Source organism: Schistocerca cancellata, chromosome 4, assembly GCF_023864275.1.
Source record: "Schistocerca cancellata isolate TAMUIC-IGC-003103 chromosome 4, iqSchCanc2.1, whole genome shotgun sequence".
Classification (NCBI taxonomy): Eukaryota; Metazoa; Arthropoda; class Insecta; order Orthoptera; family Acrididae; genus Schistocerca; species Schistocerca cancellata.
Window position 1 is genome coordinate 32,570,382 of NC_064629.1, and position 27,557 is coordinate 32,597,938.

Here is a 27,557-nt window from a genome sequence, read left to right on the forward strand (position 1 = left end):
CTAGAGAACATCACATATGAAGCATGTATAATTACAATGAATTGTAAAGTCACCTATGCATAAAACACTTTTTTTTTTAATGCAGATACCACTGATTATGAGCAATAGCTGAAACAGCTCAGTGAAATAAAATACTACCACAAAGCAGGTTTTGTTGAACCATTAATTAATAATATGTCATACTTAGTATAAATTTGTCACTCGGGATATTCAGTGTACCCTGCATTTCAGCTCAGCGACAGTATTGCATACTTAATTTATGGATTTCCTCGCTTATCATTTTTTCTTTGTTTCAGTAAAATCATTGACTGAAGCAACTGGTAGTAAAACATATGATGCTACTGCTGAACATTCAGAAGAAAATGCTGATATGAATCAAGGTAAGAGTAGTTATTTGTGGGATCAATGCTCAAAATAAATTTCATTGATTATCATACAAAAATCAATAACAATTTACTGAAATAGCACATATTAAGAACATGATGATGCTAGTCACTTTAATCCATTCCATGTGCGTGTACTCTTTCCACAGAGTAGTGTGTGCAAAAATAACCTTTCTCATATATGTAAATAAACCGTACACTTGAAGCTTTTCTGACAGTTTATCAAATGAGGTGACACAGTGCTCATCACAATGCACTCACATACATGAGACTGGTTATTCAGATCCCTGTCTACGGGGGGGCGGGACGGCAAGTGAAATAGTTTGACATGTCATACAAAAAAGAAATATTACTGAATATCCCCACAAGAACTATAAATCCAGACTATTTTTTAAACATTCTTGGCTCTCATTTGTCTTGGGGATTTAGTTCATACTCATTGTCATGGTTTCTAACTCTTAACATGTACATAATAGCACTGCAGGTGCATTCAGCTAAATTTGTCAGGTTGCTGTGATGCTGTAGCTGACACAGAATGTTTAAATTGAACAAATAATTCTTCTGCGGGATATACAGTGTTGCCACAAGTTCTGCAAATCAGGGATTTTCAAATGTGTCAGGGAAATTGGGGAAATTTGAAAAAAAAACACTGGAAAAATCTTGTTTTTTGCCTCAGTAGATGAAAAGGTTTTATTACTGGGATGTCATGCATTGTCGTTGAGTGGGTGCAGCTGAGAACATGCCCCGCTTCCCTACTCCCTCATTCTTAAGGCTTCTCCCCTTCCTACCACTCCACTCACAGGGTGTATATGACCCAGGACAACCGGGAGATCTGGGAAAAACCCTGGAATTTTTTCATCCTGGACAAAACTGGGAAAAACCCAGGAATTTTTTAGAATTCCAGGAATTTTCCATTGTTTTTATTTTCAGTTAAATTTTTGTAATTTTGACTGGTAAGAATCGATACTCTAACAAAGGATATTACTGTATCCCGCTACTGCAGAATAATATTGCAGCAATAAAACATGAATGAGAGAAAAATCGAAAATAAAACTTAAATTGCAAAGGAAATGCGCTGTATACAACAACAAAACAGTTCTCATACAAGCGTCTGCCAACAGCAAAATGTGTCAAAGGCTTTAGGAAGACTATTGAATGCTTCGTAACAACGAATTGCCTCAGATGAGCGTGACGTCACAACTGTTTACATTAGATTCGTTTTAGCAGTTACGAGCGGGGTCATGTGCATGTGCAGTTGAGTAGCACCATCTCCCGCTTCTGGCTACAAAAATGTGGCTGTTGGCTGTGTAAGCAACCGCAGCAAGCAGCTAGATGCTACCTGGAAAATTTTACTGGAGTGCACAAGCTGCCAGATCCATGCATGTGCAGCAGGCCCAGATCTAGGAGGAGGGAAGGGGGGGGGGAATTCATATTCTTGAGGGGGGGGGGGGGGGGAACCTTGTTTCACAAAGTGACTAGCATCTAGCGCACGTTAGTCTATCGATTATTCATACGACTTTGAAACGCATTCCTGTCGGTTTTTGAACATCTTTGAACACATTCTAAGTTGATTTCTGAATGAAACGTAAGTTGATTTGTGAATGTGTGCATAGTGTACATGATGGCTCTGTCAGGGGAATCCTCGTCGAATGTAGGAACAAACTTTCCTACAGACAAAAGGGGCTATACGAGCTGAGCAGAGTAAGGCCGAACAGATGAATGCCAACCGCTGTCTGATTGTGTGGTTGATTGGGTTTGCGAATGATGAGTGTTGTTATAATTACTAGTGAAATCCATAGATTCAGACTACAGGAGTGGAAATAAATGAATAACAGATAAGAAACATTACGTATTACGTTCTCGGTGTATCCAAGAAAATGAAATTTTGACAAATTTTTTGGCCAGATCGCCGTACTAGTAAGGGCCAGTTGTACAGTCCCTGGCTAGCAGCCACTCTAAGTTCTATTCTGGAAGAAGCGCGGAAAATATGTTGTATGAACATGTAACAACGCCCAACCAGAGAATAATCGCGGGACAACTAAACTGGTGATTCTGGCATAGTAGTGAAGTTAACCTGCCAATAAGCTTTGACATTGGCAGGAATAGTTACAGAATTAGTGATAACAAGACTGTTTGTTAGAACGAGGAAGGAGAAGAAACGGGGACATCACACAAATTATGGAACAATATGGCGATTCAAAGTTTGTATAAAAATTTTGTACTATACTTTTCGATCTCGTGCTTGAGAAACTGGAGCGTATGAATGAAGTGTGAAACTATTTCCTAACGTAAAGCTTTTTGCTTGTAGTGGGCTAATAGGCATTTCACATTGGTACTTTGTTAATTATATTCTGTTGTTACAAAAAAGACTGTTTGTGCCAAAACAGTCTCATTTATTAGGTGTGTGTTACAATTGTTGCAGTATTAGAAAGGCCTATTTTGTTTTATCTAGCAGACAGTGACAAAACAGAAATAATCGTATTGGAAAATGACACCAGTCTTGGGTCTTATTTGTATTAACAGCTTTTTCAGTATCAGACGACATTTAGACTTTTTATGTAGCAAAACGTTTGACGAGCTTTGATGAGGTAATAGATTTTTTCGCAGAAAGGAAAGCACTCCATGTAAAGCTTCAGCAAGATTAGAGAGGAAAAAAATCTAGGAGTGAAGAATTGAAGAAATGTGTAGTCTCTTGCTTGTCTCATGTCTTTACTGGGTTTACATATCCTATATTTAATTTTATGTCACACAAAGCAGCAAGTTGTTCACTGGTAGGGAATAAAGAGTACAAATTTTCTGAAGAGTGTTTTTTTTTAAAAAAAATAATGGGATGGGATGTCAAACCGGCCGACTATAAGCAAGAGAGACACCACAGGACATTTTAATTCTCACTGTCCTGAATCTGGTTTGATGGCATCCATTACAAAATATATACGTTTAAATTCCACGGAGAGAAGTACAGTGACGTTTGATAGAAGAATGCGGTGTGAGGAGGCGAGGCACTGCATTGTGGCACATTTACGACGAAATAACATGTGACATTTCCTGCAACACACGTTTTATGCATCGGACACTTCAGAAAGATGTGCGCTACAAAATGAACATATTTTTGAAAATTCGATTTTTTAAATTTTTGACGTCCTATCTCAAACACCCGAGGGAGTGGCGGGGTATTGCCCTGGTTCGGAAATGTCATAGATCCAGGACTGATGCGCAGTGCAGTCTGAGTTACAGTGGGGAAGTGGGTAGTCTTCACGTGACCTGTGTTTACGTTTAGTGATTTTGCTGTTTCCTCTTCGTTTACTGCTCTCACGTCAAATGAAAACAAAACAGATTTCTGTGGCTTGGAGTTATCAAGTGAATTAAAATACATTCACATAATTACAGAAGGCTAAAATGTGTTATTGGTTGCAGATTTTATTTTATTTCCACCTTTCTGACAGTCAAGCATTAATTGCCTTGCAGAACAATGTTTTTGTCGGTTTGCTAAAGAAATTTTCTATTATTAATCTTTTCCACTGAGGCAGACAAGATATTTGAAATGAAGTGTTTAATTCCACACACTGTTCGCTGCATTTAAAGTGCATGTTATCGACTTCTAGCACGTATGGCATTATGCCATAATAAAGAACCAAACATGAGATAACACAGTATTGGTACTCCAAGAAAATTTACATCCTGAAAACCACATTGAAAAGCTTAATATCAGATCGTGGCCTACTTCACTGGGTATGTGGACATACAAATGTGCACTTTAAATGTGGACATTTTAGTATGGGTCACGAAATTCCAATGGTCTTGGAATGTCCTCTGATGTCTTGTTTCTTTTAATGACACAATGTATGACCTTTTAATGTTTTACACGTACGAACATACGGGCTTCCTAAGACATCATAGCTGTGCAAGCGCGGTGACGCCTGTCATCTGGTGCTCTCTGGCAACTGCAGAAATGAACCTATTTCTAACAGGTCGTCGGAAAATATTCCGAATGGTGGTTTGAAAAGCGTTACCATCAAAGTACCATTCTGGCAGTTACACCGGAACTATGTGCGAGAATGTACAATGAATTTCTTAAATCACAGAGCATTTGACTCTCATTTAAAAATCAAATCTTTGATGACGAGCCATTTAGATGAATTTCGAGCCCAAAAGATCAGACATTTATGTCGTTATTCAAAATTTTACTGGCACATTTGTGTGATATATCTTAAATTGTAATACACTCATAAAAGACCAACATTATATGTGAAAACTTAGCTTCTCTTGCAGCGTATTAATTTTCTAGACCAATATTATATGTGAAAGCTTTGCGTTTTGTGTAGCAACACTATGTATATTAATTTAAACCATTAACTTTTTATTTTTGGGTGTTCGCACTACTTAACAGTGATGTTGCTATTGGCTCACTAGATAATGTGTCCTAAACTATGAATACCCTCTGTCATTGGCTGGTGAGATCATGTGATGTGAGCTTTGACTGGCTTACAAAAGCGCATCGCTATCTCGAGTTAAATGCTTTGGAAAGTAACATGCGGTGTTTGGTGGAATTCAAATTTATAGTTTCGTAATATGAAAATATGCAGCGTACATGCTGCTGCACATCAAAGATATTTCCAAAACGCGTTTTTTTCCCTGTGTTTAGTTTTCTAAAGCGCTGGGAAATTCTATGCCTGTCTATAAAACCATAATTGTTCAAAGGACTGATAAGTTAGACAGTTCCGAGAGAAAATATACTGTCAGTTAACGGGGAAAAAGTGTGTTTTCACCTGGGAGAAAGTGTATTTTTAACCAGGAAATCCGGGAGAAATCTGGGAATTTTTTTCCTTGTCCACGTATACATTCTGACTCAGTTTGCAGTCATTGGTGCTACTGCTTCTTGCCGCTAGCATAGTAGCTGCCGACGACAGGCAGGCAAGCATGAGTAGTAGTTTGGATCTGATTCTTGGAGATTGTTGATGCAGCGGTGGGAGACAGTGGTCGTGTGTGCCTGTGAGTGTCTGAGTGATTGTATGAATGTGTGTCTGTGCTCTGATTTTCTGACAAAGGCTATGGCCAAAAATTTAGTTGTGAGAGTGTGATTCTTTTCTACGTGCCTGTCTGAAGCTTAGCGATCATTTTTACTGTAAGTTGCTAACCATCCTCATTAGTATTGATTCTCAGAGAATTTGTGCAAGTTATCTGTTGCATGGATTGATCACTGCAGTATCACTTCAACAACATGCTGTCTTTGACACGTGAATAGCCAGTCATGCGAGTGGATCCCTGCGACAGGCCAAAACTGTAAGCCGTTTCTGTGGGTATATCTAATGGATTGGGACAGATTCGCAGTTAACGGCTGTTCCTCAGTTTGTGCCTGAGATGCCCAGAATGACAGTCTCCATAAAAGATTGTGCCCTGCTGGTAAAACGCCTTTACAAGAAAGGTGACTGTGCACCAATAGCCCTCCATAAGGTCTGTATACTCAAGGTTATGGAAAAAGGCATCAATTCGATGTCTGCTAAGGGTCTGAAGAAAACGATTACAAAATTGGAAAAAGACAGGTTTTTTGAAGTGCAGAGTGGTAGAGGAAGAAAATAGTTAATTTGACATCTATCACAGATGTGCCACAGCATTGCAGGAGGAATCGAGTGCTGGTGTGAAAATACAGCGGACAGGGGTTTCCCAGAACGTTGGATGTGCCTGCAAGCATGGTGACATAAAATCCTATCAAACATCCTGCATTGCTATCCATACAAAATCACCCATGTTCAGTAGATGCTTCTTGCCGACCTGCCAGTAAGACAAACGTTCACTCTGGTATTTCTTGCTCACACAGAAGCAGACAATGAATGGTCATGGAACCTTCTGTGGGCAGACAAAGTCTTTGTCCATAAGTAAAATTGCAGACCATGAGTAACTAAAAATCTGCATGTGCAACAACCGTTACTACTTCATTCTGCATAGGTGACTGTATGGTGTTTGTTGACAGCATCATTTGTCACAGGGCCATATTTTTTCGAGATGAGTCATGCATGTGTACGCTCACTGGCAAGTGCTGTGAAGGTCTTTTGTGCACCATCATTCCAACTCGTTAACAACATGGATGCGTGGGTAGGTTCATTTTTATGCAAGATGGCACACCTCCACACGTTACATAGCCAGCTGCTGCAGAGGCATTTTGGAAATGCTAGAATTATCAGCCATCATTTTTCTACAGCCTGGTCCTCCTGATCACATGATCTTAAGCCATGTGACTTCTGACATCTGAAAGATAATGTATTCAGTACTCCACTTACGAATGCTGCTGAACTGAAGCACATACTGCACAACACATTCGAATGTGACTCCAGAGACACTTCAATCTGTTGTGGAACGTGCTTTTTCTAGATTTCAACTTGGGGCAGAAAATGGTGGATTGCATACTGAACATGCCTTGCGCCAGTCTCTCAACAATTAGACTCATACATTTTTTACACAGTTTTTGGTCCCAGAACAATTAAAAACTATCATAATTTCACTTTTAATGCAGTTTTTGGCCTCAAAGCAATTAAAAACTGATATTTCCCATCCAGTACTGTATTGGGTGGGCTCGTTTAGCTCATACAGCCACAACTGTCGACTGCTGAACCCGTGCAGTCAGGCACATTGAATAATACAGATGGAAGGTGCTACCACAAAATTCACACAGTGTGGACGTATGAGTAAAAATAAAGTATTTAATCTCATAGCCAAATCTCTCTTGAGCCACCACCAGCCCCTGCCCTAACCCTCCGCTGCCAGCCATCCTGGCCTGTAGTCACTCCACTATCCCCAGGATCAGCTACAGTTGGCTTCAGTAGCAATATCTTTGACCCTGTCACCACATTGTTTGACAAACACCACCACAGTGTATGGTTGAAGATGGTGACTCGCCTTCTGTAGTGTTGCAGTCTTGTCGAGGTAAGCCTGTGAGGCTTTAGTCAGATGTGTAATTGTGTTTATGGTTTCGGTATTCGGCAGTTGAATGTGAACAATGTTCTGTTGGTATGGTATGTAAGTAAGAATAGTAATTTTGGAATAGGTGTTATAAAGAGCAAGGGGATGTGGCTCATTGCCTAGGAATATAAGGTGATGAAGTTTAGTCATTGTTTCCAGTGTGTTAGTAGTAGTAATGGGCAGTCACTCAGAAGACAGAGTAGTAAGTTACAGTAAGAAGTAATATGACAGTGTTCTTGTTTTATTTTCCTATTTTTTTGTAATTATTGTTGGAGTTCAGCCTGGGAATCATAGGAAGTGTGTGTAATTTGTGCCGTTTGGAATGGGCAGAGGTGTAGAGCAAGGAATATTGCTTGGTATATTAGCAAGCGAAGAGGTGAGAAGCGATGGGATAGTGGTATATTTAAGTATTATTTTCGTTTGTGTTTATGTAATTCATAAAAGGTAATCATGTCAGTGGGCAGTCCCACAGGGAGCAGAGTTTGCAATACAACTAATAGCACTAAAGAGAGGTTAAAAATTTAACACACTGAAGTGGATAAGTTAAAAGTTCTGGATTTGTCTAAGTGACTGGAAGCTTTTCGGGCTAGTGAGAAGGAAGCTGTTTATTACAAGACTGGAGCATGCAGAGGTGGTGCAGAGAAGACTCAATGACTGATGGTTTGAAAACAGGCATGGGAACATGAGAAGTAGGAATATTATGGGGAGGGTGGAAAGAAGGGAAAGACAGGAAGATGAAAGGGAGAGGAAAGGCTTGAGTCAAGTTTACCTCTTCCTGCAAGACATCAGAATACTGTTCATGTAGTTAAAGTTGTCAATCCTGTGAAGGGTGGGATGGAACGTAATGACTGGTGGGACAATTTATTGACTAGGCAGATTAAGGTAATTAAAGAAGGTAACGGTGATGCTATGCAAACTCAGGAGAGTTCACGTGTTGCACAGAATAGCAACATTGTCAACGTTAAGGAGAGTAATGTAGAATTACCAGCTCAAATGTGATTTGGAATTGTGGAGTCTGAGGTAGCAAGGATGACCCACTGTGAGCTATACCAAAGTGAAATGAAATATTCACTCTACAGCGGAGTGGGTGCTGGTATCAAACTTCCTGGCAGATTAAAACTGTGTGCCGGGCAGAGACTCGAACTCGGGACCTTTGCCTTTCGCGGGCATCTACCAAGTGCTCTACCAACTGAGCTAGCCAAGCACGACTCACGCCCTGTCCTCATAGCTTTAATTCTGCCGGTACCTTGTCCTCCTACCTTCCAAACCTCACAGAATCTTATAACAAAGTGAATAAGTGTGTGGATAGCAATGTGGGTGTTTTGAGGCTGCAGAGCCTGTGCCAGGTTCCCAAGGAAGTGTATATGCTAATAATATTTGCATCATTCAGCTAATTTCTCAACTTTTTGCAGACAAAGATCATGATTTGAAAGTCTTATTTCATTGCCCTGAACTAAGGCAATTTTAAAGAGATGTAATACACTGCTATCTTATTTTGCATATGTGGAACTTATTTTTCTCAATATAACTCAGTGGAAAGTTTTCCAAAATAAAATAAACTTTCTGGTGAGTTGTTTGGAAGAGAGTTGTTTTGAAAACAAAACTACAAAACTTACATTTGGTGTGTGTGTGTGTGTGTGTGTGTGTGTGTGTGTGTGTGTGTGTGTGTGTGTGTGTGTGTGTGTGTGTGCGCGCGTGTGCGCGTGCGCCAAGTATTTAATTTTCTTAGTGCAAGCAATAACTTTTTAATGACTGATAGTGAACTGTCATTTGCTTCTACTTTGTGTTTCAGAAGTACCTGTGAGACCTACACGGAGAAGAAGGAAAACACCCACTGAGAGAAATACCAGTACTGGTGTCAGATATCCAGTTGATCTTTGGTTTCTTATCTCAGATTACATTGAACCAGAGTGTGTTGGAAAATTTGCAAGATTATGTAAAGATTCCCTACATGTTGTGCAGACTGCACAGTTTTGGTTGTCTTTGTACAGAAGGTAAGATTAAGACGAGAGAGTTCTTCAGTGTTATGTTGAGTAAGAGCTGTTTCAGCTGTGGCTGGATGTATTGAGATATGAGGTCCTTATAATTTCTTCTGTTTTCGATGCTGTCCTCAGATTTTACCATAATTTCATGGGTCCACTGAATGAAAGTTGTGTGTATCTCTTAGGATGTAGCAACAATATTGCAGCCTTGATTAGATTTATCTGTGATTTCCGCGACACACATTGCTTGAATGTGAAAATGATTATGTCAACAAGATGATGCTCCTTTCCTTTTCCACCCATCTGCAACTTTGCTTTTGCTGTGATATTGTGGATGAGCTATGAATCACAGCAAAAACAGTTTCTCACTATATGTTGAGAGGACCAAAAACCATTATGCTTCCTTAGAAGACTGTTCATTGTTACTGGAACAATGTAGTCAAAACTTAGCAGCCAGTCACATTACAGAATGTGTTTGAAAAGCACCTGCCAATTTGTTTTCAACCAGCTGCAGAATGTCTATTATGCGTTGTCTGAAGATGACCATAGGAAGCATCAGTTTCCTAAAAGGAATTAGAATAAGCCTCCATGAGAAAAAAAATTGCAGGAGACATTGTCAGAAGCACCAGAATTTATGGTAAGAAATTAAAGGGGCTATTTAAAAGAAAATTTATGCTATCCCACACTAAGTGCTGTCCACAGTGCACTCGGAACTGTCTGTTGCATTTGTACCAGAGTACAATCTAACACTAATACATTAGTCATACAGACTATGGTGGCCAACATGTGGTAAACATAACAGATCATTAACACTTACAAAGTAAAGTTGACTATCCATATGAAACATCACCCAATGGTATTAACTGCCAGGGGAGAACATCTGAAGTATGTAGAATGGGACTATGAGACCAAGAAAAATGGGGAGTAAACCTGGTGGATCACATTATAAGTCAGTGTGATCACCAAGCTCATGAAAAGCCCATTCGACAACTGCCTGCCTGACCATTGTAAAATATCTCATGTCCCCAATCAGCAATTGGGCAGAGAGCAGGAGGGGGGGGGGGGGGGGGGTGTAGTCCTGTCATGCGTCTAAGGCTCAGATACAGAGTATCCTCAGAAAACTTCAGACTAATATCAACAGATGAAAGCCTGTGGACTAAATGCATGTACTAGGAGTAAGTGATTGTAAATGCTTCTCAACTCAGTCATTCTATTTGAACACTCGCATAATTGCAGTTAATCAGGAGAATATCTGAAAAAGGCATATCAATGTCTGTTAATGTTGTGTGTAAGGGTAATGTGATTGACCATTTTTGCCACTAACCTGTCGCTCATCTGTGGCTACATGGATACTCTGCAAATCACAGTACCTGGCAGAGGGTTTATCAAACCACCTTCAGAATAATTCTATATTATTGCAATATTGAATAGCACATGGAAAAAACGAACACCTAGATCTTTCCCATGCGAGCTCTGATTCCCTTTGTTTTTAAATGTGATGATCATTTCTCCCTATATAAATCGACATCAACAAAATATGTTCGCATTTGGAAGAGAAAATTGGTGATTGAAATTTCACAAAAAGATTCTGCCACAGTGAGAAATGCCTTTGTTTTAATGATGTCCATTTCAAGTTCTCTATTGTCCCCTATTTCCCAATAATACAAAATGTGCTGCTTTTCTTTGAACTTTCTCTGTGTACTCAATTAAACCTACCTGGTAAGGATCCCACACCATGCAGCAGTACTCCAAAAGAGGGTAGACAAGTGTAGTGTAGGCAGTCTCTTTAGTAGATATGTTGCATCTTGTAAGTGTTCTGCCAATAAAATGCAGCCTTTGGTTCAGCTTCCCTACAACATTTTCTGTGTGTTCTTTCCAATTTAAGTTGTTTGTAATTGTAATTCCGAGGTATTTAGTTGGATTTACAGCCTTTAGATTCAACTGATTTGTTGTTTACTGAATTTTAATGGATTCCTTTCAGCACTCATGTGGATGACCTAACAGTTTTCATTATTCAGGGTCAATTGTCAATTTTCACACCATAGAGATATCTTCTAAATTGTTTTGCAATTTGTAATGACTTTACTAGATGATAAATGGCAGTATCATCTCCAAACAACTGAAAATGGCTACACAGATTGTCTCCTAAATGGTTTATATAGAAAGGAAGCAGCAGAGGGCCTATAACACTACTTACGGGAATGTCAGAAATCATCTCCTGACAGGAAATCATGAATCCAGTCACATAACTGAGACGATATTCCATAAGCATGCAATTTTACCACAAGCCACTTGTGAGGTACAGTGTCAAAGAACTAAAAAAAACTAAACTCGTCCTGAACAGGCCACGAAGGCCCGACGATACCGACCAGCTGCCGGGTCATCCTCAGCCCACAGGCATCACTGGATGCGGATGTGGAGGGGCAGGTGGTCAGCACACCCCTCTCCTGGCCGTATGTCAGTTTCTGAGACCAGAACAGTGTCAAAGGCCTTCTGGAAATACAGAAATATGGAATCGGTTCGAAATCCCTTGTCAATAGCACTCAACACTTAGTGTGAGTAAAGAGCTAGTTGTGTTACCCATGTAGTGATCCATGCCATGTCAAAATAAAATCTGGTCTGAGGTTACGGTAACCTGATTTATGGCTTGAACCCATTGTCATCACTTCCATAAAACTGAAATACGTATGTCTTTCCAAGTAATTATTGCAGTGTTTCTTCGATGGGATGTGTATTGTTGATCCTGAAACAAACTGCAAACTGCATTTGGTGCAAGTTTTTGAAACTACAGACACTCATCAGTTGCTTTCAGCATGGGTTCAGGGGGTGCCGTTTCACTCTTCATAAAACGACTTGCTGGAGGTTGTGGTATGGCAGTCTTAAATGTAATACCCTACAAGGACTTTGCTTTATTATAACATCTTGAAGCTGCTTCATAATGTGGATTAATTTAGGCAGGTGTAAGAATCTCTGCAATATTTCCTGACTGAGTGATTAGCTTACTGCAGAATGGGGCTTTCCCAGAGCCACACTTTACAGTCTGTCGGCAAGGACACTTGGGTAATTAACATTACTAAGTGCCTCATTTTAGGACCTTGAGTGCTGATAGCTCCTGCACATTAAATTTTTATTAAATCCTTTGTTCAGTTATATTACAGTTGTGTGGTTTAGAGATCTATGGAACAGAGCAATCTGTAGGTGCTCTCTGTTGACCATGGGTGCACAAGTTTGACTGTAGGGGATTACACTGTGATCATTGTGGCTAATAAGCTACCTCTTTTTATCAGGAGGCAGCTAGTCATGGTGCAACATTTGTTCAAGTTTGCAGGAAGCACCAGTCACCACTTAACATTTCAGTAATTCTGTGACCTGTTGACCATATCTTTGCAGGTGTCAAAAGAGCAAGCAAGCTATCATGGGCACATCTGTGCAATTATAAGTTTGTAAATTTGGTTGTTGCACCATTGGATTGAAGTGTCTCCGTCGTCATATCGTCATTATAATAAGACTCTAGACGGTATTAAAACTGACATAACACAAAGACTTTTAACCATTATAATATTCTTAGATGTGTATCATTCTGATTTATATGATCAGTATTACTGTATTAAGTTTGTTCATACTGACTGTTCCAACGTGGCACACTGCTGGATGCTCTATCTTTTACTTGATTATGGCATTGTGTGTAGTGAAGGAGTAAATACAGAATGACCAAAAAAAACTTGCCTGAACATCTTACTCTGTTGAGCTGTAGCTCATGTGGGGATCCAGGGTAATGCAGCTGACACAACATCAGGACAGGCATGTGAGGAATTCAGCAGAGCAGTACGTTCCCACTCCGTGCACTTCATCATGTTGCTTTTGAGAAAGAATGTCGGTTATTAGTGGGGAATTGTGTGGATGGAAGTGCACAATGAAAATCAATTGTATTGTTGTTATTTTTTATCTAATATTAGAGAAATTCCTTTCAGCCACTCTGACAGAAAGGTTTAGAGTCTGCTCACTACTACAAGATCATCTTTTATGTCTTGAGGATGCACCAGTTTGCTGTGCTTACGGTTTACCACTCTCAAATCTGCCACAGTTTAATGAACTGAGTTGTGTATATTGGCAAGAGGGTATCTATACTTTTGGCAAAGTACACAAGCCCTAAAATTAGCACTACACTTGTCCCATTGGCACCAATTATAAACTTATGTGAAATATCAAGTGGGATTTGCAGACATTTAAAGTTCTGTTTTGTAATTTCTTCTGGGACCGATTTAGTCCTCATTTTCCAGCCACAACAACACTGGCAGGTTCAGGCTTGGCTACCACAGGGCCGCAGACTTTGCGGCATCCTTTCCCTCCTGTGCTGCATGTCTATCCTCTTCTTATTTTTCCCCTCTCTTTGGTAATATGCCTGGGGTGTTTTTGGGAATGTTCTGCATTGCCTCTAGCTGACATAAGAAAAGTCTCACCACTATTTTTCGTTCCTTTCTTCATTCACCTTCTCCTATCCTTGCTCCACTTTGGCATTTGAGGCTCCTCTTTTTTTTTCATCTTCCTCCCTGTGTGCTCCTGAAGGCCGGCCCAGGCACCTGACACGTAACAGGTGTCTGAGTAAAGCGTAATTCCCAGTCCCAGGTCGACAGGTAGGGTTCACACGTACCCCCTGGTACAGGCCAGGCTCAGGGAGGGGTGATTCTGAGCTGCTGCCTTCCCAAATTGCCAACTGGTTCCTCTGTCAGGTGTTCGGGAGGTGTGAACAATCACCTAAGCCGGGTGCGCCCCATTCTGAAGGGGGCCCCTCAGTTGGTAGGAGCACGCCATCGGAGATGCTGGCAATCATGAGGGATTTTCTCACATTGAGCCAATCATGAGGGATTTTCTCACATTGAGCCAATTATCTTCTTTGCCATGCACTTCTATCAAATGTAAATGGAATCAAGGTCCTGATTCAAAGACACTCCCAGCTGCACCGTGGTTCCTCATGATTTCACGTACTGAATACGTTCAGTCCTCTGCAGCGGTAAACCCATTTCTAATTAAGAACGGTGTTGATGCAGTTGCTGGCCCTGTGAAATCCTGCTCTTGTTTACGCAATGGCACTTTGCTTTTGGAGACTACTTCTTATTCTCAGGCACAACTACTGCTTGCTGCTTCACTTCTCCGTGGCTATCCTGTTCGTGTCGAGGCCCATAGAACTCTGATTTCTTCCCATGGTGTTATTTACACTAGACTGCATGAAGGTCTGATCAAGGCCAACATCCAAACGTACCTCTCCGATCAAGGTGTCAGTGCCACCCATCGGGTGATTAAAAAGGTAGATGCCTCCTTAGTGCCCCCCCCCCCCCCCCCACACACACACACACACACACACACACACACACACACACACACACACACACACACACATCGTTGGTAGAGTGGTGCTTCCGTCCAACATCAAAGCAGGCTAAGAAGTTATCACAGTCCAACCGTACATTCTGAACCTAATGCATTGCTACCAGTGTCATTGTTTCAACCACACTTGAATGTCTTGTAAATATCCAGCCAAGTGTGTAACCTGTGGTAGGGATGCGCACAAGGGTGATTGTCCACCTCCTTCTCCCCGCTGTATCAACGCAATGAAAGACTATGCCGCTGCCTCTCGAGATTGCCCCGTGTATCTTGATGCATGAGCTGTCCAGGAGATCTATATAAAGGGAAAAGTAACTTACCCAGTCGCTCCACAGTTACTAGCTAGTTGCAAACCCTGTGTTCTACAGTCTGGCACTTACAGTACTGTTCTTGCTGCACCTTGTTCCATTAAGGACATGGTCACACAGCCATGTGACCTCAAATTCAACTCTGAGGTTGTGAAATCGCACAGTGTCATGGTAGCATTGCCATATCCTCATCTAGCTGTGCAACAAGCCATCAAACTCTTGCCTCATGGGGCGAAGTCACCAGCTACACAACCAGCAGGCTGTAAAGGACAGATGGAATACTCCCATGAAGACTTCCTATGTCCCTCCAGCCAACCAACACCTCAGTCTTCCTCTGCAAACCGGAAAGACTCAAAGAAGTCAAACAAAGGCAAATGGTCTTGTCCTTCACTGACTCAAAGATCCTCTTCGATAGTGTCGCCACGTGATAACCTTCCCTGGCTGGTCTCCGTGTCGCCGGTGCATCTCCAACATAGAGGATTTACTGCTGCTCTTAGAATTGCGGCGTCCTCTTATTCTCTGCCTTCAGGAAACAAATTGCATCCCCATGACCGCTTTGAGCTTTCGCATTTCTTCCCAGTCTGTTTTGACCTTCCCCCCAAGGTCAGCATTCTATCTCATGGTAGAGTCATGCTGTTTGTATGGGATGACATTAATAGTCAAACCATCTCCCTGACTACCCATCTTCAAGCTGTTGCTGTTCACCTTTTCCTTCCTCACTTGACCTTTTCCCTTTGTACTATTTACATCCCTCCATCATTCTATGTCACCAGGCTTCCTCCAGCTTATTGGGCAGCTGCCTCCCCCATTTCTGCTGCTCATTGACTTTAATATGCACCATCCACTTCGGAGTTCTCCCAGAACCTGTCTGCCAGGTGCCCTCTTGGCCACCCACCTCAATCAACTTAACCTCTTCTGCCTTTACACAAGAGCACTCACATTCCACTTCAGACTCCTCGCACACCTATTCCCATTTGGACCTATCCTTCTGCACTGACCAGCTTGCCTATCGTCTCGCGTGGTCTGTTCTCTCTGTCACATACTTGAGTGACCATTTCCCCTGTGCTATCCATTTGCTGACTAATACCCCACCCATGTCACACCCAAATGGCAGCTTACTAAGGCCGACTGGAGGCTTTACTCCTCCCTGGCAACCTTCGATGAACATCATTTCCCCAGTTGTGATGACGAGATGGAATACCTTATAAACATTATCCTTACCACTGATTCCTCACACTTCCTCATGACCATGCCGTGACCCGGTCCCTTGGTGGCCCGAGGCATGCATGCTGCAATGCAATTTGCATGTGGAGACGTGCTGTCCACGTTTTTAATCATCGTCTTATGGTGGCAAACTGCATTCATTATAAGCAGATGTATGCTCAGTGTCATAGCATTCTTCGGAACAGCAAAAAAGCCAGCTGGATTTCATTTATTAGTTCTTTTAACAGTTCCACTCTCTCTTCCGTCACATGGGGGTGACCTCCGACCTGACATAGCGGACAATGTCAGCGTGGACCCTATTGCTATCTGAACACCTTGGGGTGCCATTTTGCGGAGGTTTTGAGCTTGTTCCACTATCGACCTACCTTCCTTCATCGGAAACGAGCTGAGGTGACTCAGGTGACGCCCTTCTCTTCTCAGAATCCTGACTGCTACAATGCTGCCTTTACTATGAGGGAGCCAGATCATACTTACTTTATCCTGATCCTCCACCCCAGGGCCAGACGCTGTTAACATGAAGATGTTGCAGCACCTTTCTCTTGCAGGCAACCGCATCTGGGCAGAGGACACATTTCCCAAACACTGCCGTGAAGCCACTGTCATACCCATACCTAAGCCCAGTAAGGACAAACACGTTCCTTCTAGCTACTCCCCGATTTCTCTCACCAGCTATGTTTGCAAGGTGAGGGAACATATGCCCACCTGATATGGTGGGTCAAGTCGCACCATTTACTAACCACTGCACAGCATGGATTTCGAACGCGCTGTTGTGCAGTTGACCGTCTCATCACATTGTCCACCCATGTTATGAACAGTTTTCTGTGGACATCTCAGACTGTGGCTGTGTTTTTCAGTTTGGAAGAAGCCTAAGACACCTGCTGGAGAACTGGTATTTTCCATACTCTCTACAGATGTGGCCTCTCCAGCTCTCTTTTCGTTGACAGATTTTGCCATCTGTTGCACTTCTCCATGGACTTCTCATTGAGTGGCGTCTTCAGCGGTGTATCGATGATCTGTCCTCATGGAGCACTGACAATGGCTTTCGTTTTTCCACTGACAAAACCATTTGTATGGATTTCTGGTGGTGCAACTGGTTTCTTCCACCAATTTTACATGTTGGACCTGTTGCTCTTCTGTTCATTGAAATTTTGAAATTTCTTGGACTCGTGCTCAATAGGAAACTTTTTTGATCTTCCCAAGTGTCCTACCTGGCAGTCCGCTGTATGCTGTCCCTCATTGTCCTACATGTCCTCGATGGTACTTCCTGGGTTGCAGATCGAACCGTCACCTTCCGTTTGTAAGGATCCCATGTAAATTTGAAACTAGACTATGTCTTTAATTTATGCATCTGCACGTCTGTCCCTCTTAGGTCATCTCAATACTATCCAACATCATGGCATCCGTTTGGCCACTGGCGCCTTTTACACTAGCCCGGTTGAGAGTCTGTATGCAGAAGCTGCTGAACTACCGCTGTCCTACCACCACGACTTTCTCCTCAGCAGATATGCATGCCATTTGTCTGCTGTGTTTAGCCACCCATCCTATGCCTCCTCCTTCAATGACTCCTTTGATCGCCAGTATGGGGCACATCCCTCTTCTGTTACTTCTTGCAGTTCACTTTCAGTTCCTGCTCCGGCAGCATAACTTCACACTCCCCGCAACTTTCCCAGTGGGAAACCTTCACCACCTTCACTTCGTGCAGCAGCCCTTGTTCACCCTAGCCTTCATTTACTTCCTAAGGACACTGCTCCAGCCTCACTCTTTCGTCTTCAGTTTCATGACCTGTGCATGGAATTTCCCAATAGTACCTGTAGTAATAGTGTACACTGATGGCTCTCGAACTGACCTCTGTCACTGGCGCCGATGTTTCTTCGCTATTAGCTTTCGGAACGCTGCTCAGTATTTACAGCAGAGCTCTTTACCCTGTATCGTGCCACACAGTACATCTTGCGACACAGACTTCTCAATTGCGTTATCTGCTCACACTCTCTCAGTGCCTTTTAAAGCCCCCGTGTGCTGTACACCATCCATCCCTTAGTGCAACGGTTCCAGGAAAGCTGTCACTTGCTCACTCTCGGAGTGATTGTGATGTTTATATGGATTCCTGGTAATGTCCGTCCGACAGGAAACGAGGCCGATAATGCTGCTGCCGAAACTGCAGTACTCGTACCTCAGCGTGCTAGTTCTTACTCTCAGATGATGTCTGTATTGCCATCTGTCAGCAGGTGGCGTCACTTTCGCATCACCACTGATCCTCCCTCCACGGGAACAAGCTCCGGGATATTAAGCCTCTCCCAGTGGCTCGGATGATCTTCTCTTGGCCCTCTCGCTGCGAGGAGGTCGTTTTAATTAGGTTGCGTATTGGGCACTGCCTTTTTAGCCGTTGCCATTTGTTAAGTGGTGCTCCCCCACCACTCTGTGCACATTGCACCCAACTTTTAACTGTATGCCATTTCGTGATGGAATGCCCTTTTTTTATCGGCTTATGTCCCCGTTTGTGTTTGCCGTCTGAGTTATCGGCCATTTTAGAGAACGGTGCACGGGCTGTCGACCACGTTTTACTTTTCGTCCGTTGTAGCAATATGGCGAACACCATTTAATTTTTAGTTCCGGACCTCCGTTTCTTTGATGTATTTTACATACCTTTCTCCACATCCCCGTTTTTGGATGTCGTTTCTTCCGTCGATTAGGATTGATGTGTAGTTGTTTTTAACACCCCTCTTTGTCTTAATTTTTTTTTACAGGTTTGACATGGACGCTTAAGACCCTAGTTGTTTTTTCACCCTAAAACAAAACACAGCAACACTTTCCTTTCTGCTACTGCCATTCGACAGCACTACTTGGTCACTTCCTCAGTACTGGTTATTCTTTGTATTTTGCTATCCCTTTTAATATGCTGAAATTGTAACACCAGGAAAGGTAGCAAATTATGAAATTTCACTTACTGTGGGTATACAGTATTAGAGGAAAACTGCATGATAAAAATTTGTAGATGATATGTGGGTATACAATGTGTCACACTTAATACACACAGTTGCTACCTCTGGCAGCCACAATGACTCACTCTAATCCAGCTAACCGTGAAGTTGAACTGAGTGTTGGTAACACATACAGGGGCATCATTCCGTGCTGCTTCTACATTGTGCTGGAGTTCATCAGACGTTGTATCTAGCAAGTGATATCAGTGTCTCAGCAACTTGTGACCAGATGTTTTCTATGGGTGAGATATTTGGAAAATGTGCTGGTGAGGGCAACACTCTATGTATTGTACTAGGACACAATGGGCAACGTGCAATCTTGCGTTATGTTATTGAACTATAACGGCCAGTAAAATGAAAAAGAGAGAGATGGAAAAAAAAACAAGTAAACTTTTTGTTATTTGAAATGTAATAGTCATAACAGTTAAAACATTTGTTCATTTTGTGTCATCTGGTTGTCACTGCACTGTAGGCTTGTACTATAGGAAGCAAGGAGAGGATGTTGTTTGGTGGCCGGTATACTTCTCTATAACACAAACTACATGCATGTATTAACAGGGTTCTTTATTCATAAGAAGAAGTTACTTAACTTAAGATAGCCCAGGTGTTGTGGTACAAGCTCTCTGTAATAGTCCACATTTGCCTCGCTGCTGGTGAAGTACACATTCACTATGTACACTACTCTGGTCACTAAGTACTGAATGACTCTGAGCTAACTGCAACTGCGACTCCCACTGGGCTGCGACTGGTGACTCGACTCATTGACTCACTCGATAACTGGGTGACTGGGCCCTCCAGTCTGTGGCAGCGATCTAAATACTGGCAGTCAAGAGGTCGTTGGCAGTGCATTTCTTTCGAGTCTGTTTTTGACCTATATTAATCTTCTTGCAACAGGGTGTATATGTGGACAAGGAAAAAAAATTCCCGGGTTTCCTGGTTAAAAATACACTTTCTCCCGGGGGGGGAAACACTTTCTTCGTGTTATGTGACAGTATATTTCCCTCAAAACTGCAAAACTTATCAATCCTTTGAATGGTTATGGTTTTATACATGGGTGTAGAATTTCCCGGTACTTTAGAAAACAAAACTGAGGGAAAAAGACACGTTGTGGAAATATCTTCGATGTGCAGCAACATGTACATTGCATATTTTTGTATTACGAAAGTAAACGTTTGAATTCCACCAAACATCACATGTTACTTTCCGAATCATTGAAATCGAGATTGTGATGCACTTTTGTAAGCCAGACATAGCTCATGTCACGTGATCTCATCAGCCAATGACAGCAGATATTCAGAGCATAGGACATATAATGTAATCAGTCAACAGGAACGTCACTGTTAAATAGGACGAACACATATAGGGAAATTTAATGGTTAAAATTAATATACATAGTGTTGCTACAAGAAAAGCAAAGATTTTACATATAATATTGGTCTCTAAGTTTAATAAGCTGCAAGAGAAGCTAAGCTTTCACATATAATGTTGATCTTTTTTGCGTGTGATATACTTTAAGATATACCACACAAATGTGCCAGTAAAATTGTCTGATCTTCAGGGTCTGAATTTCTTCTAAATGGCTCGACATCAAAGAGTTGATTTTTAAATGAGTCAAATGCTCTGTGATTTAAGAAATGTATGGTACATTCTCGCACATAGTTCAACTTACGTAAAAGGATATTTACTTTGAAAGTAACGCTTTTCAAACCACCATTCGCAATATTTTCCCGCAACCTGTTAGAAATAGGTTCATTTGAGCAATTGCCAGAGAGTGCCAGATAACAGGCGTCACTGTGCTTGCACAGGTATCATGACGCAGGAAGCCTGTATGTACGTACAGGGAGTCCAAAATGTATTGATCTAGTTGCAATTTTTTTAAAAAATTAAGTACATGTCAAGTGAAAGGAAGGGAACATAAAATGTGAACCTCCAGTCATATGCAACGAACCTTGGCAAGTCATTTTTATTGATGGACAAGGAAATATACATCCATAGCGATGTCAAATTTGACAAAATGGAGAATTTATTCAAGGGCTGCTTCAATAAGTATTCATCCACTCACATTTTTTTAATGTGAAAATATGATTTCAATTACAAAAATTAATATTTAGTGGGGTTTTGCTTTGCAGCTGTTACTGCTTGTAGTCGTCTGGGCATCGACTTGACGAAGTTTGCTGCCATAGAGGCTGGAATTTTGTCCCATTCGTTTTAAAGTGCTTCTTTTAGGCCTCTCTTATTAGAAATGTGTCTTCTCTAGATACTATCTTCCTGTTCTTTCCAGAGATATTCAATAGGATTAATGTGAGGACTCTGAGGACGGGTGTTAAGTTGTCTTGGAGTATTGAACAGGAGCCACAGCCTTGGGTCATTATCTTGTTGAAAAATGAAATTTCCTTGTGCCACACCATTCGCCTGCCATCCGACCCAAATAAGTTATATTTATTCTCATCAGAAAATATTACTCAATTCCAGAAGACTTCAGTTTTGAATCTATGTTCCAACACAAAATGAAGACGTTTCTTTTGATTCTACTCACTGACCCAAAATTTCTTGCGCACTACCTGGCAATGATACCCATACGTTTCGAAGGTATTTCTGAATGTGTTGGCACATAGCTTCTTTCCCCTAGGCTAACTCCCCAGACAACTTAGCAGCACTGATTTTAGGTTTCATATTCATTTTCCTCATGATAAATCTCACGTCTGCATCAAAGTGAGGGCGTCCTGTACATGGTCAGTTTCATAATGATTTTGTTATGCAAAATCGATCTATTATCGACCGAACCATCGATTTAGGTCTACCGACTACTTTAGCGAACTCGTAAGAAGATTTTTACTCATTATGTAAGCGCAGAATAAGTTTCCTTTCAATCAGTCTCGTCTCGCTGCCCTTACGGCCCATGGTGCTAATTTCACTGTATTGGTGCCATTCAGAACCGTAACAGGCAAAAGAGTGGGGCTGGCACGGTTGAATCTAGTGTGTCGTGGGTCAGTGTTATAGTTCAATCAATGTACGCAGAATTTCAGCATGTTCAGATGGTGGATGAATACTTTATAAACTAGCTCTTGTATTACATTTTCTGTTTTGCTAACCTTTTTGTCGCTTTGGATGTATTTCTTTCCTTGCTTTTCAACAAAAATGACTTACCGAGGTACTTCTTGCATGACTGGCTCTTTAGATTTTGTATAAACTTCTTTTCATGTTACACAGACTTTCTTTTCTAAAAGATACGCAGCTAGAGGAATACTTTTCTGACTCACTGAAAGTGCACATTCGTACGTCCAGATTCCCAATGAAGTAGACCTTGACCTGATATTAAGTTTTTCTGTGTGGTTTTTGGGATGTAAATTATCTTGGAGTACCAGTACTGTACTATCTCATGTTTGGTTCTTTATTATGGCGTAATGCCACATGTGCTAGAAGATGAAAACTTGCGCTTGAAATGCAGCAAACAGCTGAAACTAGCCAGTATTGTGGAATTAAACATTTCGTTTCAAATACATTGACTACCTCTGCAGAAAAGATTAATAAAAATCAAATTTCTTTAGCAAACGGATAAAAATAACTTCATTGTTCAGCAAGGCGATTAATGCTCGACTCTCAGAAAGATGGAAATAAAATAAAATCTGAAACTAAGAACATATTTTAACCTTCCGTAATTATGTGAATGTATTTTAATTAACTTGATAGCTCCCGTCCACAGATATCTGTTTTGTCTTCATTTGACATGAGAGTAAACGAAGGGGAAACAGCAAAATCGCTAAATGTAAACATGGGTCACGAGAAGACTATAACACTGACTGCTCTGCGCATCAGCCCCGGACCGACAATATTTGCTAACTTGGTCAATACTAAAAAAAATCGAATTTTCAAAAATATATTCATCTTATAGCACACATCCTTCTGAAAAGTCTGAAACATAAAACATAAGTGTTCGAGGAAATGTAAGACATGTTATTTGGTCTTAAGTGTGCCAGAATGCAGTGCCATGCCTCTTCATACAGCACTCTTCTACCGCACGTCAGTGTATTTCGCTCTGTGGAATTGAAACGTGTATATTTTGTAATGGGTGCTATCAAACTATATTCAGGACTGTGGTGCCTCTCCTGCTCCCAGTCGGCCAGTTTGACAGCCTGCCCCTCTTTAAAAAAAATCTCGCAATTAATAGCGGATCAGATTATTTGTAATTGGGAGAACAAGAACTCTCCAGAAAATTTGCACTCTCTATTGTCTATTAGCTTATAACTTGCTGTTTTGTGTGACATAAAATTAAATATAGGATACATAAAACCAACAAAGACAAGAGACAAGCAAGAAAGTACACATTTCTTCAATCCTTAGCTCCTAGCAATTTTTTCTCTCTAATCTTGAAACAGGTTTACATGGCATGCTTTACTTTCTGTGAAAGAATCTATTACCTAATCCAAGTTCATCAAACATTTTGCTACATGAAAAATCAAAATTTTGTTATCTAATAAATAATACCCAAGAGTGGTGTGGTTTCTAGATCTGGTTAAGCCTATTTTGTCAATGACTGCTAGTTAAAACTAGGTAGGCCTTTCTAATGCAGCAATTTTGTAGCACACACCAAATAAACGAGACTGTTTTGGCACAAAGGTAATTTTTATAACGCGAATATATAATTCACGAAGTACCCGCATGAAATGCCTATTAGGCCTACTACAAGCAAAAAACTTTGTTAGAAAATAGTTTCACATTTCATTCATACGCAGCAGTTTCTGTGGCGTGAGGTCGAAAAGTACTATTACGAAATTTTTATATAAATTTGGAATAGTCTAATTCTTCCATAATTTGCGTGATCTCCCAGTTTCTTCCCCTTCCTCGTTCCAGCAATCAATCTTGTCATCACCAATTCTGTAGCTATTCCTGCCATTGTAAAAATTTGTTCGCCGATTAACTTCACTAACCCTGCCAGAATCACTGGTTTAGTTATCCTGCGATTATTCTCCGGTTAGGCGTTGTTACATGTTATAACACATTTTCCGTGTTACTTCCAAATAGAACTTAAGTGGCTGCTAGCCGGGGACTGTACAACTGGTCTTTACTAGTGTAGTGATCTGGCCAAAAATTTTCTGTTAAAATTTCATTTTCTTGGATACACCGAGAAGATAATACATAATCTTTCTCACATGTTGTTCCTGTTAGTCGTTTATTTCCATTCTAGTAGTCTGAATGTATGGGTTTCACTAGTGATTATAACAATGCTGACATTTGCAAACCAAATCAACCACATAATTAGACAGCAATTGGCATTCATCCGTTCGGCTTTACTCCACTCATCTCATGTAGCCCCATCTCCTTTTGTCTGCAGAAAGTTTATTTCTAGAAGTGACGAGGATTCTCCTGACAGAGACATCATGTACACTATGCACGCATTCCAAAATCAGCTTATGATTCATTCAGAAATCAGCTTATCATTCATTCAGAAGTCAGCTTGTGATTCATTCAGAAGTCAGCTTGTGATTCATTCAGAAGTCAGCTTGTGATTCATTCAGAAGTCAGCTTGTGATTCATTCAGAAGTCAGCTTGTGATTCATTCAGAAGTCAGCTTGTGATTCATTCAGAAGTCAGCTTGTGATTCATTCAGAAGTCAGCTTGTGATTCATTCAGAAGTCAGCTTGTGATTCATTCAGAAGTCAGCTTGTGATTCATTCAGAAGTCAGCTTGTGATTCATTCAGAAGTCAGCTTGTGATTCATTCAGAAGTCAGCTTGTGATTCATTCAGAAGTCAGCTTGTGATTCATTCAGAAGTCAGCTTGTGATTCATTCAGAAGTCAGCTTGTGATTCATTCAGAAGTCAGCTTGTGATTCATTCAGAAGTCAGCTTGTGATTCATTCAGAAGTCAGCTTGTGATTCATTCAGAAGTCAGCTTGTGATTCATTCAGAAGTCAGCTTGTGATTCATTCAGAAGTCAGCTTGTGATTCATTCAGAAGTCAGCTTGTGATTCATTCAGAAGTCAGCTTGTGATTCATTCAGAAGTCAGCTTGTGATTCATTCAGAAGTCAGCTTGTGATTCATTCAGAAGTCAGCTTGTGATTCATTCAGAAGTCAGCTTGTGATTCATTCAGAAGTCAGCTTGTGATTCATTCAGAAGTCAGCTTGTGATTCATTCAGAAGTCAGCTTGTGATTCATTCAGAAGTCAGCTTAAAATGTGTTCAAAAATGTTTAAGAACCAACATGGATGCATTTCAAAATCATATGAATAATCGATTGACAGACATGCACTGGATGCTAGGCACTTTGTGAAACAAATTCCCCCCTCCCTCCCCCCCCTCAAGAATATGAATTTGGCACCCCATTTTCCCAGTAGCATCTGGCTGCTTGCTGCAACTGCTTGCACAGCCAACAGGCACATTCCTGTAGCCAACTGCGTATGTGCGTGAGCCTGTTCGTAACTGCTAAAACGAATCTAATGTAAACATTTGTAACTTCACGCTCATTGGAGGCAATTTGTTGTTATGAAGCATTGCCTAGTCTTCCTAAAGCCTTTGACACATTTCGCTGTTGGCAGACGCTTGTATGAGCAGTGTGTGTTGTTGTATGTGGTGCATTTCCTTTGTAATTTAAGTTGTTTTAATGTTTTATTGTTGAAGTATTTTTATGTAGTAGTGGGATACAGTAATACCCTTCGTTTGATTATCGGTTCTTACCAGTCAAAATTACAAAAAATTGACTGAAAACTAAAACACTGAAAAATTCCGGAGTTTTCCTGGTTTTCTCCCAAATGAAAAAATTACCAGGTTTTTCCTGGGTCTCCCGGATGTCAATTTGCATCAGATGAAGAGGTGTACGCCTGGATATAGTTGTGGTACCATAGGCAGCTGCAGACACTTTCCCATGAAGGCGTGGACCATCTTGTATCACAGTGGAATGAATAAATAAATGTATTTGCAGTCATGGCAATTATTTTTGAAATAATAAACAGTTTACGTACTTCCCCCTCTGTCTCGTTTTGACTGCTTCCTTACATAATGTCACAGATCTCGAAGAAAGGATATAACTACCAGTCTTCACACATGAGAAATGCAGTACCTACTGTCCAGATTACTGGCTATGTGAACCAGATGTGATCATGTTGTCTACCCAGTGGCACATCCGTACCATCAAGCCAGGTGTTAGGCCTGTATGAAGATCAGAATGCAATTTGACAGTTATTCATGTTTCTGCATATCAAATCATTCTGCTCCCATGAAATTTCTGGATACCAAGACAACTTACTGAAGAACTCGGGTCAGATGTTGACATATGCCAATGCTTATTCTAACTTATCAATGGGGAAGATGACTTTTTGACCAGGGTAGTCACTGGTGATGAAGTATGGGTTCACTGCTATAAGCCAGAATCAAAACACCGGAGTATGGAGTGTAAACACGGCAGATCACCAAAGAGAGAAACTTCAAGATGTGGCCATTGTTAGGAAAGATTATGCTAACTATTTTTTGGGATGCAAATGGGCCTGTTCTGGAAGAGTACATGAGAAAGGGAACAACCACCAACAATGAGACTTTAGTGAATTGTTGGAAAACAGGCTAAAGCTAGGAGTTTTTAGCAGACAGCAAGGTCTGCTGTCAAAGAAAGTGTGCTGTTGCATGACAGACTTCCTGCACATAGCTCACCACGCCATTGAAACCATCAAGAAATTGAGTTTTGAGCTGCTGGGACACCCTCCTTGCAGCACAGATCTGACTCACTTCAACTTTCATTTGTTTGGGCCACTCAGGAATGCTTCACGATGTACTTGATTTTCCTCAGATGTGGAGGTGCAAAGAGCTGTGCAACAGTGGCTTCACAACCATTTGAAAACCTTCATTGTAGAATTACTTAAGCTTGTGAACTGCAGGACCAAGTGCACTGAAAAGAAAGGATAATATTTTGTAAAATAATGTACCTGGCAAACAAGCATCCTTCTTCTAAATATGCTCTATGAAAACAAATGACATGCCACAAAGGAATTATCTGAATGAATGGGGCAGAAACTGGTAGATGTGACGTATGAGGGTGGTTTGAAAAGTTCTCTAAACATAATAGAAAAAAGTACTTAAATCATTAAAGCTTTTTTATTTTTCAATGTAGTCTCCTTGTAGACTTCATCCAACGATGTTCCAGTGCCTTGATCCCATCTCGAAAATGAGTTTCCTCCAGGCCTGCAAAATAGTTGTAAACTCTGGCTATCAATTCTTTGTTTAAAGTGAATCTTCGTCCACCAAGAAAAATTTTCAGTTTTGGGAGGAGATGGAAGTCTGACAGCCATACCAGGTGAAGAAGGTGGCTGTGGCAACTATTCATAACTTAGTTCGTGTAATTTTGCCACGGCGACGGCAC

At 41.0% G+C, this 27,557-nt stretch overlaps 1 protein-coding gene across 1 annotated transcript in view; it reads left to right on the plus strand.

Annotated features, from left to right (window-relative positions):
* The window catches only part of LOC126183815 (transmembrane protein 183-like), a 159,700-nt gene that overhangs the window by 86,402 nt on the left and 45,741 nt on the right, over window positions 1-27,557 (plus strand). Inside the window, exons 3-4 of the mRNA XM_049926065.1 lie at window positions 297-380; window positions 9,130-9,331. Of these exons, the coding sequence (XP_049782022.1) occupies window positions 297-380; window positions 9,130-9,331 (286 nt within the window). The remainder of the gene's footprint in view (window positions 1-296; window positions 381-9,129; window positions 9,332-27,557) is intronic.